At 38.9% G+C, this 18407-nt stretch overlaps 1 protein-coding gene across 3 annotated transcripts in view; it reads right to left on the minus strand.

The window, feature by feature from the left end:
- ccdc40 (coiled-coil domain 40 molecular ruler complex subunit) overlaps positions 1-18407 on the minus strand; it is a 78066-nt gene that overhangs the window by 44724 nt on the left and 14935 nt on the right. For all 3 annotated transcript variants that reach the window (XM_073026159.1, XM_073026157.1, XM_073026158.1), the window contains 4 exons: positions 12996-13158; positions 9538-9650; positions 8107-8190; positions 6421-6640 (listed from right to left, as the gene is read on the minus strand). In XM_073026159.1, coding sequence (XP_072882260.1) covers positions 6421-6640; positions 8107-8190; positions 9538-9650; positions 12996-13158 — 580 coding nt within the window. The remainder of the gene's footprint in view (positions 1-6420; positions 6641-8106; positions 8191-9537; positions 9651-12995; positions 13159-18407) is intronic.

The raw sequence follows: 18407 nt of genomic DNA on the forward strand, positions 1-18407 counted from the left end.
ATTCATTTTGAGAGGACTAGAGTATAGAAGCAATGATGTAATGTTGAGGCTTTACAAGTCATTGATTAGACTGTACCTGAAGTACTGAGAGCAGTTTTGGGCCCCTTATCTACGAAAAGATGTGCTGGCATCAGAGAGGGTCTGGAAGAAGTTCTTGAGAATGATTCCAGGAACGAAAAGGTTAAAAGGCAATGCATGAGGAGTGTTTGATGGCTCTGGGTTTGTACTCTCTGGAGATTAGAAGAATGGGGGGTGGGGGGGGGGGAAATCTCATTGAAACCTATCGAATGTTGAAAGCCTAGACAGAGTGGATGGGGAGAGGATGCTTCCTATGTTGGGGGAGTCTAGGACAAGAGGGCACAGCCTCAGAATAGAAAGTCACCACGGATGGCTGTGGAAGCTAAGTCATGGGGTATATTAAAGCGGAGGTTGATAGGTTCTTGATTAGTCAGGGCAGGAAAATGAGGTTGAGGGTGGTAATCAATCTGCCATAATGGAATAGTGGAGCAGACTCAGTGGTCAGAATGGCCTAATTATAGTCCTATATCTTATGCCCTTAAAATAATGCCCCCTTCTATTAGCCCTTTCCACCCTAGAAAAAGTCTATGGCTGTCCACTCAATCTAAGCTTTCTCAGCCTATCCTTATAACATATGCTCCCTAGTACAGGCAGCATCCTGGGAAATCCCCTCTCTAAAGCTTCCACATCATTTCCAGAGGCAACCAGAACTGAATACAATACTCCAAGTGTGGTCTAAGCAGAATTTTATAAAGTTTCAACATTACATAACAGCTCATTCCCCTGACCAATGAAGGCCAACACTCCATATACCTTCTTAACCACCTTAGCAATTTAATGGATCTAATCTATGGATGTGGACTCCAAGATTCCTCCATTACTCCATACTGTTAAGAACCCTGCCAATAACCCTGTTTAATTGTCCAAAGTGAATTACTTCATTTTTCTATATTGAACTCCATCCACTTCGCAGCCCAGCTCTTCATCTTATCAGAGTCCTATTGTGATCTATGACAAGTTTCTTCACTATCCACAACAGCACCAATCTTCATATCAGCTGCAAACCTACCAACCCACCCTTCCATTTCCTCATCCAAGTGATTTATAAAAATTACAAAGAGCAGGGGTCCCAGAAAATAACACCATTGGAAAACCGACCAACAGGCTAAATACATTCCATCTACTACATCCCTCTGCCTTCTGTAGGCAAGCTAATTATGCATCCACACAGCCAAATTTCCATGGATCCAAAGTCTTCTGACTTTCAAATTGAGTTTACCATGGGAAACTTATCAAACATCTTACTAAAATTCACACACGGCACATCCTGTGTTCTCACTTCATCCACTTGCTTTGTCATTTTCTTAATGAGTTCAATCAGGCTCATGAGGCATGGCCTGCCTCTTACAAACCCATGCTGATTATCTCTATTCAGACTATATTTCTCCAAAAGCTTACAACTCCTGTCTCTAAGAATCTTCCCTAATAGTTTGACCACCACTGACATAAAACTCATTGGTCTGTAATCCTCGGGGTTATCCCTAATACCTTTCTTGAAAAAAGGTGTAATATTTGTCACTCTCCAATATTCTGCTGTTACTCCTATAGCCAATGAGGGAACAAAGATCATCACCAAAAATCACAACAATCTCTTCCCTTGCTTCCCGTAGTAACCTGGGGTATATCCAATCCAGCCCCGGGGACTTACCTATCCTAATGTTTTTCAAATATTCCAGCATATCCTCTTTCTTAACTTCAATATCTTCCAGCATATCAGCCTGTACTACGCTGAACTCACATTTGCCAAAGTTCCTCTCACTGGTGAAATCTGAAGCAAAGCATTTGTTTCACATTTGTAGACCTCCCCGACCTACTCCAACTCCAGGCACATTTCTTGTTTTAACCCTAATCAGTCCTACCATCATTCTAGTCATCCTTCTGTCTTCACATACATGTAGAAAGCCTTCGTGTTCTCCTTAATCTTTCTCACCAAGGCCTTCTCATGTCACATTCTAGCTCTCCCAAATCCATTCTTAAGCTCCTTACTGGCTATCTTATTACTCTCATGAGTACTGCCTGATCCTTGTTTCTTAAACCACAAGTATGTTTCCTTTTCCCCAACTCAAAGTGACAGATGTATCCATAACCACATGCAAGTGCTCCCTAAATAACCTCCTCATTTCTGTTGTGCATTTCCATTAATGCACCTGTTCCCAATTTATGCCCACAATTTTCTGCTTAATAGCATCATAATTCACCCTCCTCAAATTAAATACTATCCCATACAGCCTGCTTTTATCCCTGTCCAAGGATACAGTAATGGTCAGGAAGTTGAATTTACTGTCTTGAAATGCTCACCTATCGAGAGGTCTGTCACCTGACCTGGTTCATTGCCTTCTAGCAGATCAAGTATAGCCTCTCCTCTAGTCAGACTATCTCCGTGTTGTGTCAGGAACTCCTACTGGACAAATTCTGTCCCATTTAACCTTTTGCACTGAGAAAGTGCCAATCGATATTAGGTAAGTTGAGGTCACTCATGACAATAATCCTGTTATTTTTTTGCATCTTTTCATAAGTTGCCTCCTGATCGGTTCCTCAGTGCCTCTGTTGCTACTGGGGTGGGGGGGGGGTGAAGTCTAGGATACTCCTAATATAATGATTACTCCTTCTTGTTTCTGACTTCCACTCAAATTGACTCAGTAGACAATCTTTTCATAATATCCTCCAGGTTGTACTACCCAGTTTGCTATGCCACTTCCCCATTTACCTCCCTCTCTGTCCTTTTTGAAATATCTAAATCCCTGAACATCTATCAGCCTTTGCTACTCTTGTGACAGCCAAGTTTCTGTAATGACCACCACTTCATGATTCTACATTCTGATCCTTACTCTAAATTCATCACCGTTGCTCATGATAGTTTCATAGTAAAACACTTTTCAACCCATCCAACTAACTGGTATTATGCCCTGTCCACTGCTTATCCTTCCTCACAGTCTCTCTACATGCTCCATCTATTTTTACATCAACTGCTCCATCCTCTGATCTATCACTTTTGTTTCCATCTCCCTGCTCTGGTACAGAATACTAAAGAATTCCAAGTCCCTTTAATAAGATTTTTCTCATCTTTGTCCTGTCAATCCTGGTTCTCATTATCCCAGCCAAGAAAAAGTTCATTCCTGCCATTTACTGTCAAATCCTGTGATAAGTTACTGTACTTCACGGGATCATGGCACATTCTTGTCATCACATGACAAATCGTCCACTGGAGGAATCTAGTTAATCTTCACTTCATTCCCTTTATCATGTATATATTCTTCCGAGGGTAAGGAGACCAAATCTGTAAAACAATCCTTGAAGTAACTGGAACAAGACATCTCATTTATACTGAAATCCTCCTGCAAGCGTGGCCAGCACAGCATGTGCTTTCCTGTACATGAACTTCCTAATAGTTCATGTATAAGGACACCCAGGTTCTTCTGAACAAATTCAAACTCTCAATATTTATAAGCTATTCATGTTTCTATTCTTTTTCTATCAAAGTGGATGACCTCACAATTTTCTACATTATATTTCACATGTTATATCCTTACCCTTCTATGCTCAACTGCTCTCTGTTTGAACATTCCATATCAACCATTTGGAAAACTGCCATCATATGCTCAGTTCCCAAGAAGAGCAATCCCACCTGCAATAATGACTACCGTTCTGTAGCTCTAACATCGCTAGTAACGAAGTCCTTTGAAAGACTCGTACTGTGTTGTGTATCTAAAGTTCTGTGATGTTGCCTTAGCACTACACAAAGTTCCTTAAGGAAAGTAAAGTGAATTGAATAGTTGAATGAATTTCACATAACTTGCCTGTATCTCCCTAAAGCCTCTCTGCTTCCTTTGCACATACAGGTACATAGCTCTGTATTGTCAGCAAATTTGGAAATACATTAAAATAAAAATAAACTACAGCACTTTCCTTTCTACATTGACTTTATCAGTTGATTTATCATGAGTACTTCATCTTCTCTTTGGAAGTATCCAAATTTCATTCATTATTAAAATTCTAGGAAGAAAATTCAGCTCCATTTTTTGAGCCAAATTCATTATTCTCAATTTTGTACAAACCTCAGAACTGTCAGAGATAAATAGCTCTTATTTTATAAGCTCTTCCAACATAACCGTCACACCAATGGAAAAACTATAAGAAGTCAGACATATTCAAAACCCTGCCACCATCTCTTTTTCTACCTTTGGTTCCAAACTTTTCCAATTTAATAAATACAACTGAGATTAGTTTTCTTTGAGCTTTTGTAGCTTGATTCTCTGATGCTGTGAATGTTTCATCCTACATTTACTTCTGTTCACGTACTCACTGAAGTTGGGAAAAAAAAATCACATGTTATTGTGTCATGAAAACCGCCACCACTGACCTCTTTTCAACTGTATGTATAAACAGAAGATTTTTTAAATCTTCTTTTAATTTTCTTTTCCTCTATTAGTCTAAATACTAATCTAATTGCTACTTATTGATTAGATCCATTCATCTTCATTCTTGTCCTCCTTTATTATCCATGGTGACATGGATAAGTCATGGGACAAGTCCACATTTGCTGATTATCCCTCCACTATTTTTGTATATTGTCCATAAATGTACCTGGATGATCCACATTTTCCAAGAAACCACTGATAATGTAATACTTGTCCTTTCACTTATTCCCCTCCCACCATCCAACAATTCAAACAGCCTTTCCAAATGATGCAGCATCTCACTCCTATTTCTTCCAACATAGCGTACTACATCACAATGTGGTCTTCAGTGCATCGAAGAATCAAAATACAAATTAGGTGACAACACACACAAAATGCTGGTGGAACACAGCAGGCCAGGCAGCATCTATAGGGAGAAGCGCTGTTGACGTTTCGGGTCAAGACCCTTCATCAGGACTAACTGAAAGGAAAGATAGTGAGAGATTTGAAAGTAGTTGGGGGAGGGGGAAATGCAAAATGATAGGAGAAGACCGGAGGGGGTGGGATGAAGCTAAGAGCTGGAAAGGTGATTGGCGAAAGTGCCTCATGTTTGCTATACAAATTAGGTGACTGCTTTACCTGCCTTCAGCCTGCAGAGACAATGTTGTGCTGTTACCTGTCATTTTAATTCTCCATCCCACCCTGACTTACAACTCTGTGGTCTCCTGTACTGTAAGCAATATTCTGCTTGGGTACATTGTAGCCTTCTCCGTAATACTGAATTCGACAACTTCAGGTAACTTGATTTCTGCTGGTATGTCTTCCTGCTCTGTAATTTACAACTCCATCATTCACTCCATTACTGCTCCCCATTCAGTCTTTGATAATCTTGTTTAAAGCTTATCTTTATGGTCATCTTGGCTTTACACTATCAAAATCAGCTCCTCTCCACAACTTTCCTGCAGCTTAACAACCTCCTTTTGTTTCCTTCCCAGTTCTGATGAAAGCCCATCAACCCGAAACTCTGACTCTGCTTCTCTTCACACAGATGATAAGTATTTTCATCATTTTAGATTTTGTGGATTTGGAGATTTTGTTCTTATTCTCACTGACAATTCCCTTTGGTTAACTTTGAGACAACGAAAGCTACAAAAAGCTCTATATCCTGCTTGGTCTTTACTCAGATTGAGTTAACCTGCTTTCAAATGTAACATCCAAATTAAGCTTCTGTCCTCACACTCTCCATCACTAAAAATTCCTATCCTCTCTTCATAGTGCTATTTGCTTTGATTCTATCTTAATCCATCTGTAACTGTTATCTATGCCTTGGTCATCTCCATGACCTTCTGCTTGAACAAATTCTACTGCTTTTATTCTGCACTGCACCTTGACATTACCACCAATGATCTTTGTCATTATGAGCTCCATTAGCTTCTGAAACTCATAAACCTCCAACTTAAATTTCAGCCAGCATGTTTAAATGCCTTTATGCTCTAATCCCCTAGCCTTACAAATTATTGGATACTCATTCGTTGCTGCTCACATCATGATCGTCTATAAGATTTGAAACTTGTATCTCAACCTTTTCTGCCTTTCTTGTTTAAGCTCCTCCTTAAAGCATAGTTAAATAACCTCATTTTAGATATCGACTCAAGAAGTATTTCATTGTGACATTCATTTGTGACTGTTATACCACTGCAAAACACCTTGATTTGTTTCTCTATGTTTACTTGCCAGCTATTGAATGCATTGTTTCATTTAAAAGTGCTTATTTAATTCAGTTGCCAAGGAGTTGCCAAAATGATCAAATTATTCACCTGATTTGGATCCAATACAACATTTGAAGAAAAATTTCATCATTATTTCTTTCCATATATCCATCAAAGGCAGCCTTCATTTCAAATCCCTAGCTTTAATAAATAATTAAGTAAATTATTATGGTCACCTTTTGAGCGCTCACTATTTGCTTTGGCTTGTGTCATTTGGTAAAGATTCCTCACACATGTCAAATCTTCCTCTGCCTTTCTTCTCTTTGCTGAAGCTTCTGAGCAATGGCTATGGTATTTTTCCAGCTCCATTTGCAATTGTGCAAGAGATTGTTGTATTCCATAAAGGATCACACCTGTGTCTTCACGTTCAGTTGTTACCTTTTTCATTCGCCATGACTTGAAGATAAAACAGTAACGTCATTAACTCACAGTTGATGAGCACATCATTCTTAATTTGACACATCACAACCTTCATCCCCTCTGTGCCATGGTTGAACTAACTTTTTGTGATTTGCATAGCTACCAACAGTTTGGTTTCATGAGATCAAGCCTCCAGATAATGCAAAATTAACAAAAAATACTGGAAATACAAGTAGTCCAAACATTTTGTGTGGAATGAAAAATACAGGTAATGCTTCAGGTCAATGACTTATCTGACCTAAAATGTTAATTTTGTTTCTCTCTCCTCATTTGCTGCCTGGCAAGCAGCACCTCCAGTTATTTGTTTGTTCACTATTTATCCTCAGCATGCCCAATATTGTCCTGAGCACTTCTGGCTATTTTCACTGGCAAGCTGCAGCTCCATTGTATTTAATTTCTCTAATCATTAGTGATTTGAAAATAATTCAAATTGATTTACAGAAATTATTAAAAATGAATACTTTTGTTCACACACACTAAATGTGAACTCAACAAAGGCATTCAGATAAATTTTATATAAAGTGAGTGTCTCTTTACAGATCAATGGCATCATGCTGAATGGCTAGCACAAGGTTGAGGGACTAGATATGAAGTTAGTTATGTAAATAATTAAGTAATAAGGTCCTTGAAATCAGTGTTTCACAGGATAAAAATATACTGATAAGTACACTGCAGCGAGCCAACACTGCTCTATGGATCTGCCAACAAGTTGTCAGCATGATCAGATACAATATGTTGTATAAAGTCATGAAACAAATAATCTATCTGGAGCACAGATGACAGTGCATTATTCTCCACCACTTCTGCACCCAATAATAAACATCTAACCTACAAAAATGCGCCCACAGAGCACGATTCACAATTAAGCTACAGCATATTTAGGACCTCAGCTAATTTAGAAAACATGGACAGTACAAAGCCAACTCACAAGAGAGGAGAGTAAGGTCACATACAACATCTGCAAAAAAGACTCTTAAGTAAGTATTTTGAAAGGGCAGATTCCTGAAGTTGCCCAATGGGTATACATAATAATACTAATTCCAATTGGAAGCCTGCAACAAAACCAAAATTACTGTTAACGAGGACAGTGGAGTCAAGTGGTAAAACATCACCAAACGTTGCATAGACCTGGCCATTTTTTTTTGTCTTGAAGTGGTCGCCAACTCTGTTCACGCCGATGGACCCTAATTTAATGCAGCTTGTGAAAACCAATATTGCAACTTCCATTGCAGCAAAACAATCAATCCAAAGCCTGAATTTCTGAATGAAAGTTCAAACCAGAAATACATAAGCTCAGACTATTGTAGAGATATTTGCAGAGTACAATATCAGTTTGTTTAGAAGTCTGCTCAGTAGGTAACTACAATTGCTGAGGAACTGCCCCTTGGAAATGGAAATAGCTCTGCATTGCTTAGCATCAAAGACTATGCTACCATACTTACCAATTCCCTCAGCTCCAGAGTTAACTTATCCAACTGCTTTGAAAGATGGCTCTTCAGAGCTTCCTGAAAGCGCTTCATTAGAGGCTATGTAATTATAAAAGAGATTTATTTAATTTGGTTACATATTCTTTTCATTGAAATTATATTTGTAAAACTAATGCCAAATGTTGAGAATAGAACAATTTTTACATTTGCTTTGAAATGCTCCGTTGATGCAGGAAAGCAAAGGTGCTTTCTTAACAGAATCAAAATATGAGTTGATTTTACTCAATTGAACATAATTGATAAATGAAAACATAATTCAATGGCTGAAATTTTTCCTCCGATTGCCTCCAATTGTAGGATTCACTGCCTACAGTACCTGCTAAAACCATGTACTTCACTTTAAAGCATGGATCAATTATATGTAAATAATCTTTTAGATTATTACAGTACAGTAATTATTAGTACAGTCCTCAATACTGATGTCCCAATCATTAATGTCATTATCCTGTGTTTCAGGAATAGTGACTGTTCTAATACCAGTTACTACTGGCACTGAAAAAAAAGTCTGGATTTTCAAACTATGGTGATCCCAGGACAGTCCGCATCAGGGCACTATGAGACAGACAGCAGCTTTCAAATAAATCCAGAAACTGCAAATCCATTCCTCCAAACGGTATTCAATTTACAACGGTTTCCAGGGGAACCTTCTAAATTCAAGACAATGAGGAAAAGTTCAGGTATTTACATATCATTGTTGAGTGTAAGGAAGCTGGCTGGAGGACCATCACCTACCCTGTGGAGATAGGATGCTGGGACTTCACTGGCGCATCGATGACAAGGTTACTCCATGAGATGGCATTGACTGGAGCGAGGCTCAGGAGGGCCACAAGAGAACTGGTTGAAGAGGCAGCTTTTGGTTGTTGCTGAGGAGGAAGGACAGAAATTGGGGGAGCAGCTAACCCCATTGAAAGCTGCAGAGGGTGACAGGGAGGTGTCCCTGCCACTGCTCTGCCACCAGGGCTAAGTGAGTGAAAAGTCAATGGATGGTGGTCCGTGGCTGATGGCTCTGCAGCTGACCTTCGGGCACTTTTGGAGGTGCAGCAGGCAACAATACCAAGTAGGAAATATCTTCCTGTATATCTCATTGTTATAAACTATGGTGTAGGTTGCACCTTGGTGCATTTGGTTAAAGCTTTTGGTGGCATACTACATTATATTTACTACATTGTATTTTTGTGTGGCCTTAAATTTCTAAATTTACAAGTGTGAATTGTCAGCCCCTCATATTACTATCTACAACACTATATAGTTTTTAAAATAATATTTTTATTATCTTTTTAGTTTTATGTTATCACTTTCTGTAAGCAGAAAACATGCAATGATTTGAATACGATGATCTTAAAACTTTAACAAAGATAAACTGTCTAATGGCAAACATTTTCTTACGTGATCTGGGTCAAGCACAATCAGTTCTGTCTGTTCTTCATCCGTATCTGATTCTTCTTCAACATTTAATTCATCCATCACAGGGGGACTTTTAGGACATTCTAATTCAAGGTCTACACAAAGAGGAAAAATTACATTCAGTATTCATGAAAGAAAGAATATAACAGAAGAAACAAATACAAACACAAAAATTAAAGTGGAATTTTTGTTTTAAAAAATGAATAAGCTTGTGGCTCTCTCATAACAGCACTCCCAGTAAAATATTACAAATGTGTTTCAGATACAATGCTGATAAGTTTTCACACCCGCCCCCTCCCCCGGAAGTTTTCATGTTTTATTGTTTTACAACATTGAATCACACTGGATTTAATTTTGGCTTTTTTGACACCGATCAATAGAAAAAGTCTCTTTCATGTCAAACTGAAAACAGATCTCTACAAAGAGATCTAAATTAATTAAAAAATAAATTACAAACTAATTTATTGTATAAATATTCACCCCCCCCCCTTTAATATGACACACTTAATCATCACTGGAGCAGCCAATTCATTTTAGAAGTCAAGTAGTTAGTTAAATGGAGATCTGCTTTTGGAGACTTGTGTGCAGTCAAGGTGTTTCAATTCATTGTAGTAAAAATACACCTGTATCTGGAAGGTCCAACTGCTGGTGAGTCAGTATCCTGGCAAAAGTTACACCAAGAAGACAAAAGAACAGTCCAAGCAACTCTGCGAAAAGGCTAATGGAAAGCACAACTCAGGAGATGGATACAAGAACATTTCAAAGCCATTGAATATCCCTTGGAGTGCAGTTAAGTCGGTCATTAGCAAATAGAAAGAATATGGCACAGCTGTAAATCTGCCTAGACCAGGCTATCCTCAAAAACTGAGTGACCGTGCAAGAAAACTAGTGTGGGAGGTCACCAAAAGACCCATGACAACTCTGGAGGAGTTACAAGCACAGTGGGACTGTGCATACAACAACTGTTGCCCGGGTGCTTCACTGGTCACAGCTTATGTGAGATTGGCAAAGAAAAAGTCATTGTTAAAATAAGCTCATATGAAATCTCAACTAGAGTTTACCAGAAAGCATGTGGGAGACTCTGAAGTCAGCTGGAAGAAGGTTCTATGGTCTGATGAAACCAAAATTGAGCTTTTTGGCCATCAGACTAAATGCTACGTTTGACATAAATCAAACATCACACATCATCAAAAATACACCATCCCTACCGTGAAGTGTGATGGTGGCTGCATTATGTTGTGGAGATGTTTCACTGCAGAAGACCCTGGAAGGCTTGTGAAGGTAGAGGGCAAAATGAATGTAGCAAAATACAGGGAAATCCTGGAGGAAAACCTGTTGCAGTCTGCAAGGGAACTGCGACTTGGGAGAAGATTTGTTTTCCAGAAAGACAATGACTCCAAGCATAAAGCCAAAGCTACACAGGAATGGTTTAAAACAATAAAGTTAATGTCTTGGAGTGGCTGAGTCAGAATCTAGACCTCAATCCAACTGAGAATTTGTGGCTGGACATGAAAAGGGCTGTTCACACATGATCCCCATACTATCTGAGAGAGCTTGAGCAGTATTGTAAAGAAGAATGGGGAAAAATTGCAGCGTCCTGATGTGCAAAGCTGATAGAGACCTATCCACACAGACTCAAGGCTGTGGTTGCTGCCAAAGGTGCATCTACCAAATACTGACTTGAATGGGGTGAATACTTACGCAATAAATTATTTTGTGTTTTATATTTGTAATTGATTTAGATCACTTTGTAAAGATCTGTTTTCACTTTGACACAAATGAGTCTTTTTCTGTTGATCAATGTCAAATAAGTAAAATTAAATCCATTGTGATTCAATATTGTAAAGCAATAAAACAGGAAACATAACTACTTTTTATAGGCACTATAAAGGTTAGAAATGCATAAACTGAGACACATTTTCCTTCTGTCAGTTTCTTTCAAGCCATGAAACCGAATGCTTGTTAAGTAAATGACAGACAGGTTTACAGACAAATCATGAAAAAAACATTCTGGCTGGTATTTTTTTTGCATATGTGCTTGACAGTATTCTGTTTGCTCCATTCATGTTAGTTAATTGCAAGTTAACAACTGTTCAGGTAGGAAACTCCATCCTGTCTCTGATATTACTGCAAAATACTGAAAAACTCTCCCAGTAACTTCTTGACCTGAAAGCAGTCCATAACATTTGTAATATAGGGCAATTTTAAATGCTATCATCAGGAAGTATACGAACAATCAAAGAGGTTAAATTGGTTCACAGATATCTTTTGCCAACACAATGATTCATTTAAAATTTTGACCATAAATTGCAAGCATACATTTTTAGCATGTCTGGAGCTGCTTGACAGATTTCACAAAGTGGCAGCAAGTATATCTTAAACGTCTCCCAAAAGTATGCCACAGAATAGGCAGTTGATTCTGTTAATGCTCTGTCCTCAGGGCTGACAAAATGTTTAAAAGTCAGCCCCAGCAAACCTGGTAAAATTATTGACATGCGATTATCGGTACTGCTTGAAAGCAGAGGGTTTTGCCTGACAAAAATTTGGATACTAGTGGACATTCCTTTGGACCTCTGCTGCAGTAGCAGGAAGATAACTAACGATCAGGCCAATCTACCAAAATAAGATACAAGGAGAAGTGGGAGAAAGCCACAATCCATATGAGGAGATATCAGGACAGTTGACCTTTGTCAATTATATTAAGTTTTAAGTTATGCCCTTAAGAAGGAAAGTGATAAGTGATGAAGAGGAACAGAGTAAAAAACACAAAATGCTGGCAGAACTCAGCAGGCCAGACAGCATCTATGGGAGGAGGTAGTGACGACGTTTCGGGCCGAAACCCTTCATCAGGAACAGAGTAGTTTACTTCATATTGCAGGTGTCCAAAGGGCCTGTTTTGGAGGAGTGCATTAACTTTTGGGGGCGGGGGGGGAAAGAGTTCTTGGCTGTAGAAGTTAACAACAACTATTTACATCAAACTGTCATGGCTGCCTGTTTAGCAATTTGCTGGTTTTCAGATCGTCATACTTACTTTCATATTTCTTTCCAATTGTCCTTCCTATCTCTGTAATCTCCTGCAGCCAACTACCACACACAAAAATTTCTGTGCTCCACAGATAGTTTTTTTTCCTTCATCTCTGTACTTAATTACTCTGCAGCTGATAATCATGCTTTTAACTGCCAAAGCCCGCAGGCTTGGAATTACCTCTGTAACCTTTCTGCTTTTTTTTCCTCTGAGAAGCCACTTAAGCCAACATTTGATCAAGCTTTTGTTCATCTGCCTTCATGTGTCTTTATATGGCTCAAAGCCTAATTTTGCTTGCCAACACCATTTAATGCCTTGGGAGATTAATAGCAGTGTATAAAAAAAAGCAGTAGGAATAGATGCAATCCAACATCCGGTCATTTTGCATTCCAAACAACAATTTTGAGGGATTTACCCAAATTTGGTAGGTCTTGATAAAAAAGTTCAGCTGTGCTGCTTAGTATTAAACTCTGCTGCCCGCTAATATTCAGCAGTTGAGTATCAATCAGCTGATCTGTAGATGTTTCTTTCTTTGATGAAGTTTCGATAACTCCTAAAGCAACTTCATCTTGCACCATCTGCAAATAAGGTAAAAAATTTCAGAAGTACAATATCAGCTTCATTCATAGTAATTATTAATTAAATATTATGTGCTAACTGACCACACATCTGCCTGCAGCATTATAATACTAAAAGATCAAAATTAAGTTTAGAAATAGTTGTCTAGCTTCTCCACAAATGTTGCAAGTTCAATCAGCATTTTACTGGCTCTAGCCAAAGCTAGTGGGAAAATAGAGGATTGGGAAGCTTTTAAAAACTTGCAGAACTAAGAAAGTCATTAGGAAGGAAAAGATGAATTATGAAAGAAAGCTGGCAACAGATATCAAAGAAGATACTAAAAGCTTTTTTAAGTATATAAAGGGTAAAAGAGATTTGAGGGTAGATATAGGACCAACAGAAAATTACACTGGAGATATTGTAATGAGAGACACACAGAGATGGCAGAGGAACTGAATGCGTATTTTGCATCAGTCTTCACGATGGCAAACACCTGCAGTATACCAGACATTTAAGAGCGTCAGGGAAGTGAAGTGTGTGTAGTGAAAGTTACGAATGAGAAGGTGATCAGGAAGCTTAATGGTCTGAGGGTGGATAAATCCCCTGGACCTGACGGAATGCACTTTCAGGTTCTGAAGGAATTAGCTAGAGAGATTGCGGAGGCATTAACAATGATCTTTTAAGAATCAATAGATTCTGACATTGTACCAGATGACTGGAAAATTGCAAATACTACTCCGCTATTTAAGAAGGGTGGGAGGCAGCAGAAAGGAAACTATAGACCTGTTAGCCTGACATCAGTGGTTGGGAAGTTGTTGGAATTGATTGTTAGGGATGAGATTATGGAGTACCTGGAGGCACATGACACAATAGACCAAAGCCAGCATGGTTTCCTGAAAGGAAAATCCTGCCTGACAAACCTATTACAATTTTTTGAGGAAATTACAAACAGTGCAGACAAAGGAGATGCAGTAGATATGGTGTACTTGAATTTTCAGAAGGCCTTTGACAAGGTGCTGCACATGAGGCTGCTTAGCAAGATAAGAGCCCATGGAATTACAGGAAAATTACTAGCATGGGTGGAGCATTGGCTGATCAGCAGAAAACAGAGAGTGGGAATAAAGGGATCCTATTCTAGCTGGCTACTAGTTACCAGTGGAGTTCTACAGGGGTTGATGTTGGGACCACTGCTTTCTGTGATGCATGTCAATGATTTGGACTATGGGATTAATGGATTTGTGGCTAAATTTGCCAATGATACAAAGATAGGTGGAGGGGCAGGCAGTGTTGAGGAAACAGAGAGCCTGCAGAGAGCCTTAGATAATTTAGGGGAATGGGCAAAGAAGTGACAAATGAAATACAATGTTGGAAAGTGTATGGTCATGCACTTTGGTGGAAGAAATAAGCAGGCAGACTATTATTTAGATAGGGAAAAAATTCAAAATGCAGAGATGCAGAGGGACTTGGGAGTCCTTGGGCAGGATACCCTAAAGGTTAACCTGCACGTTGAGTTGGTGGTGAAGGTGGCGAATGCAATGTTGGTATTCATTTCTAGAGGTATAGAATATAAGAGCAGGGATGTGATGTTTAGACTCCATAAGGCACTCCTGAGACCACACTTGGAGTATTGTGTGCAGTTTTGGGCTCCTTATTTTAAAAAGGATATACTGACATTGGAGAGGGTTCAGAGAGGATTCACGAGAATGATTCCAGGAATGAAAGGGGTAGTGTATGAGGCACGTCCGGCAGCTCTTGGGCTGTATTCCCTGAAGTTCAGGAGAATGAGGGGGGATCTCCTAGAAACATTAAAAGGCATGAACAGATTAGATAGGCAAAGTTATTTCCCATGGTAGGGGAGTCTAGGACAAGAGGGCATGACTTCAGGATTGAAGGGCGTCCATTTAGAACAGAGATGCAGAGTAATTACTTCAGTCAGAGGGTGGTAAGTCTGTAGAATTTGTAGCCATCAGCGGGTGTGGAAGCCAAGTCATTGTGTGTATTTAAAGCAGAGAGAGAGAGGTTCTTGATTAGCCAGGGCATCAAAGGGTATGGAGAGAAAGCAAGGGAGTGGGGATGACTGGAAGAATTGACAACTGAATTGACAAAAGAATTGGATTAATTCATGATTGAATAGTGGGGCAGATTTGATGGGCTGAATAGCCTACTTCTGCTCCTATATCGTATGGTCTTATGGTCCATTAACCCTCATGATTTTCTAAGAAACATTATTTAACACTTTAAATTTAAGTGATCACAAAAATTTAAGAGATTAAGAATAGATATGCAAGAACTAGAGACACAGTTCTCAATTTCCCCATGGGGATGAATAAAGTATCTATCTATCTATCTATCTATCTACAATAGATGATATAGTAACTCTTGTAATACATGTTTGTTAATTTTGATTGGTACCACTCTAAACATTGTACCATGGGATCAATTATGTGTCTGCAATGTTTCCATACTGAAGCCTCGCTGCATCTGTACAGAAAGCAACTTTAAGAAAAACTTAAACATGACTAAGTCTGCAGATGCTGGAAATCCAGAGCAACACACAGAAAATGCCAGAGGAACTCAGCAGGTCAGACAGCATCTATGGAAATGAATAGACAGTTGACATTTCAGACTGAGACCATTCCTCAGAAAAGCCACACACACACAAAATACTGGAGGAACTCAGCAGGCCAGGAGAAAAGTACATTTGATATTTTGGGCCAAGACCTTTCCGCAGGTGTGAAATGAATTGAATTGAATGGAATGATCTTTATTGTCATTATACATAGATACAATGAAACTCTGTTTAGCTTCCTCTCAGGCAATTAAATAAAGTGGTAGATAAAAACATGACAGTAATAAAAAAAAGTATTTAATAGGTAAGTAGCAGAAAATAAGTTGCAGCAGCACCAGAATATCACAGTAATGCACAAAGTGCTGTTAGTGCAAGTACTTGAGTCCTTGTGTGTGCTCACAGTTTTCACTCATTGTTCTGTGGGAGTGGAGTGATGGAGGCCACAGCTCTGGGGTAGAAGCTGTTCCTCAGTCTATTTGTTTTGGCTTTTAGTGTCCTGAACCTTTTGCTGGACGGCAGCGGGTCAAACAGGGAGTGGCCGGGATGTGTGGTATCTCTGGTTATGCTGATTGCTTTCCTTCTGAGTCTGCTGGAATAGATAGTGTTATTCTGTAAATAAAAAACTGCTGTTCATTAAAACTATCAGCTATCTTCCCATGCCTTAGAGAATGAATGAAAGATGATACTGAAACATAAAATCAGGGGTGAAATTTGAACACTCAAATGGGACAATCAAATATTGAGCTATCAACTCCTACACTCTGTAACATGGATTTGGCACTTCAATGGGCTCTGTGGAATTGAAATCTTAATCTATCTGTTGTCTGGTAATTTAAAACTGAATGGGTTTTCAATTAGTTATTTGGAGATGGCACCAAAAGATCCTCTTTCGAGCACCCAACTTATGGGTTCCTCATATGTACGAGTGAGTATTTGGGAGACTAGCAGGATGGATTTAGTGGCTGCTGCAGGGTTCAGGCATTATCTGCTGGGCAGAACTGGGACATTTCTGCGTGCCTTCTATCCCCACAATACCCACTCCTCCCCAAATAAGCTGCAACAATCAAGCCAAGCAGACACCTAGCAGACTTACTCACTCCCTCAATGGGTCAATAAAGCCAGAAGCCAATCTTCTTTTGTCAGATCCTCTCCAGTGATAATCTCTCACACACTGCTTGCATTCAATGAAACCTTGTAATAACCTGGGGACAGCCTGTATGTCAGAAAGCAGCTTTGTCTAATTTGTAAGCAATGCTTTCTGGTCAGAATGGTGTTTTATGAACTAAGTGTGATGCCATCCCAATTCAAAGACCATAAACATAGCTATTTGTAATAATTAAAAGCTGATACTAACTTGTTTTTCACAATGTGCCACAGTAAGCACCACAAATTACACTAACTGTTCATAAAATCAAACATTAAAGGAAATAGTACTTCTTTTAGGCCCCTGGAATATACTTAACTACTTCTTTCTTTAGTCAAAAATCTCTCTTCTTCAGCAGGACTACAATACACTATCGATTTACCTATATATGATTATTAAATGTTTTCCATTGTATACTTTGTTAGACAATAATGCACAATGATAATGTCTATGTAGAACCATATAGAGTAAACTCCCAATTGAAACTTGTGCTTTGTTTCTTTCTTCTTTTAAAATACATGCATTCAGACCATGTTTCTTTCCTGTTCATCAACTCATTACCACAAGTGAGGATTCAACATTGATTTGCAAGTACATCATACCAATAATGGATGAACAACATAATGTTGCCTGTAATCCGTCAACAACAATAAAGAGTGTCATGAAAATATAATGACACAAACCAAAGTTCCAAAGATGATGGCTACTTGGCTCAATTGACTTTAAATTGGTAAATTGGTTTATCATTGTCATGTGGAATAAAGGGAATTACAGAGGCACAAGCAGAAGAGCTAGCCAAAATTGATTTGAGAACACTAGCAGGGTTGAATGCAGAGCAGCAATGCCTGGGGCTTCTGGGAGCAATTCGGAAGGATACATACATCCCAAAGAAGCAGTATTTGAAAGGCAGGATGCTACAACCATGGCTGACAAAAAAAGTCAAAGCCAACATAAAAGCCAAAGACAGGGTATATAATAGAACAAAAATAGGTGGGATGTTAGAGGATTGGGAAGCTTTTACAAACCAACAGAAGGAAACTAAAGATAAAGAAGAAGAAATGCAATATGAAGACAAGCTAGTCAATAATATTAAAGAGGATACCAAAAATTTCTTCAGATATATGAAGTGTAAAACAGAGCTGAGAGTAGACTGCTGGAAACTGATGCTGGAGAGGTAGTAAAGAGGGACAAGGAAATGGTGGATGAACTAAATAAATATCTTGCATCAGTCTTCACTGTAGAAGACACTAGCAGTATGCCAGAAGTTTGTGAGTATCAGGGGGCAAAAGTGAGTGAAGTTACTTGGGAAATTGAAAGGTCTTAAGATAGATGGTCCAGATGGTCTACATCCTAGGATTCTGAAATTGTGGAGGTACTAGTAATGATCTTTCAATAATCAATAGATTCTGGCATGGCTCCGGAGGACTGAAAAATTGCAAATGTCACTTCACTCTTCAAGGAAGAGAAGCAGAAGAAAGGAAATTATAGGCCAGCTAGTCTGACCTCAGTGGTTGGGAAGATATTCGAGTGATTGTTAAGAATGTGGTTTTGGGGTA

This window comes from Hemitrygon akajei, chromosome 22, assembly GCF_048418815.1.
Source record: "Hemitrygon akajei chromosome 22, sHemAka1.3, whole genome shotgun sequence".
Lineage (NCBI taxonomy): Eukaryota > Metazoa > Chordata > Chondrichthyes > Myliobatiformes > Dasyatidae > Hemitrygon > Hemitrygon akajei.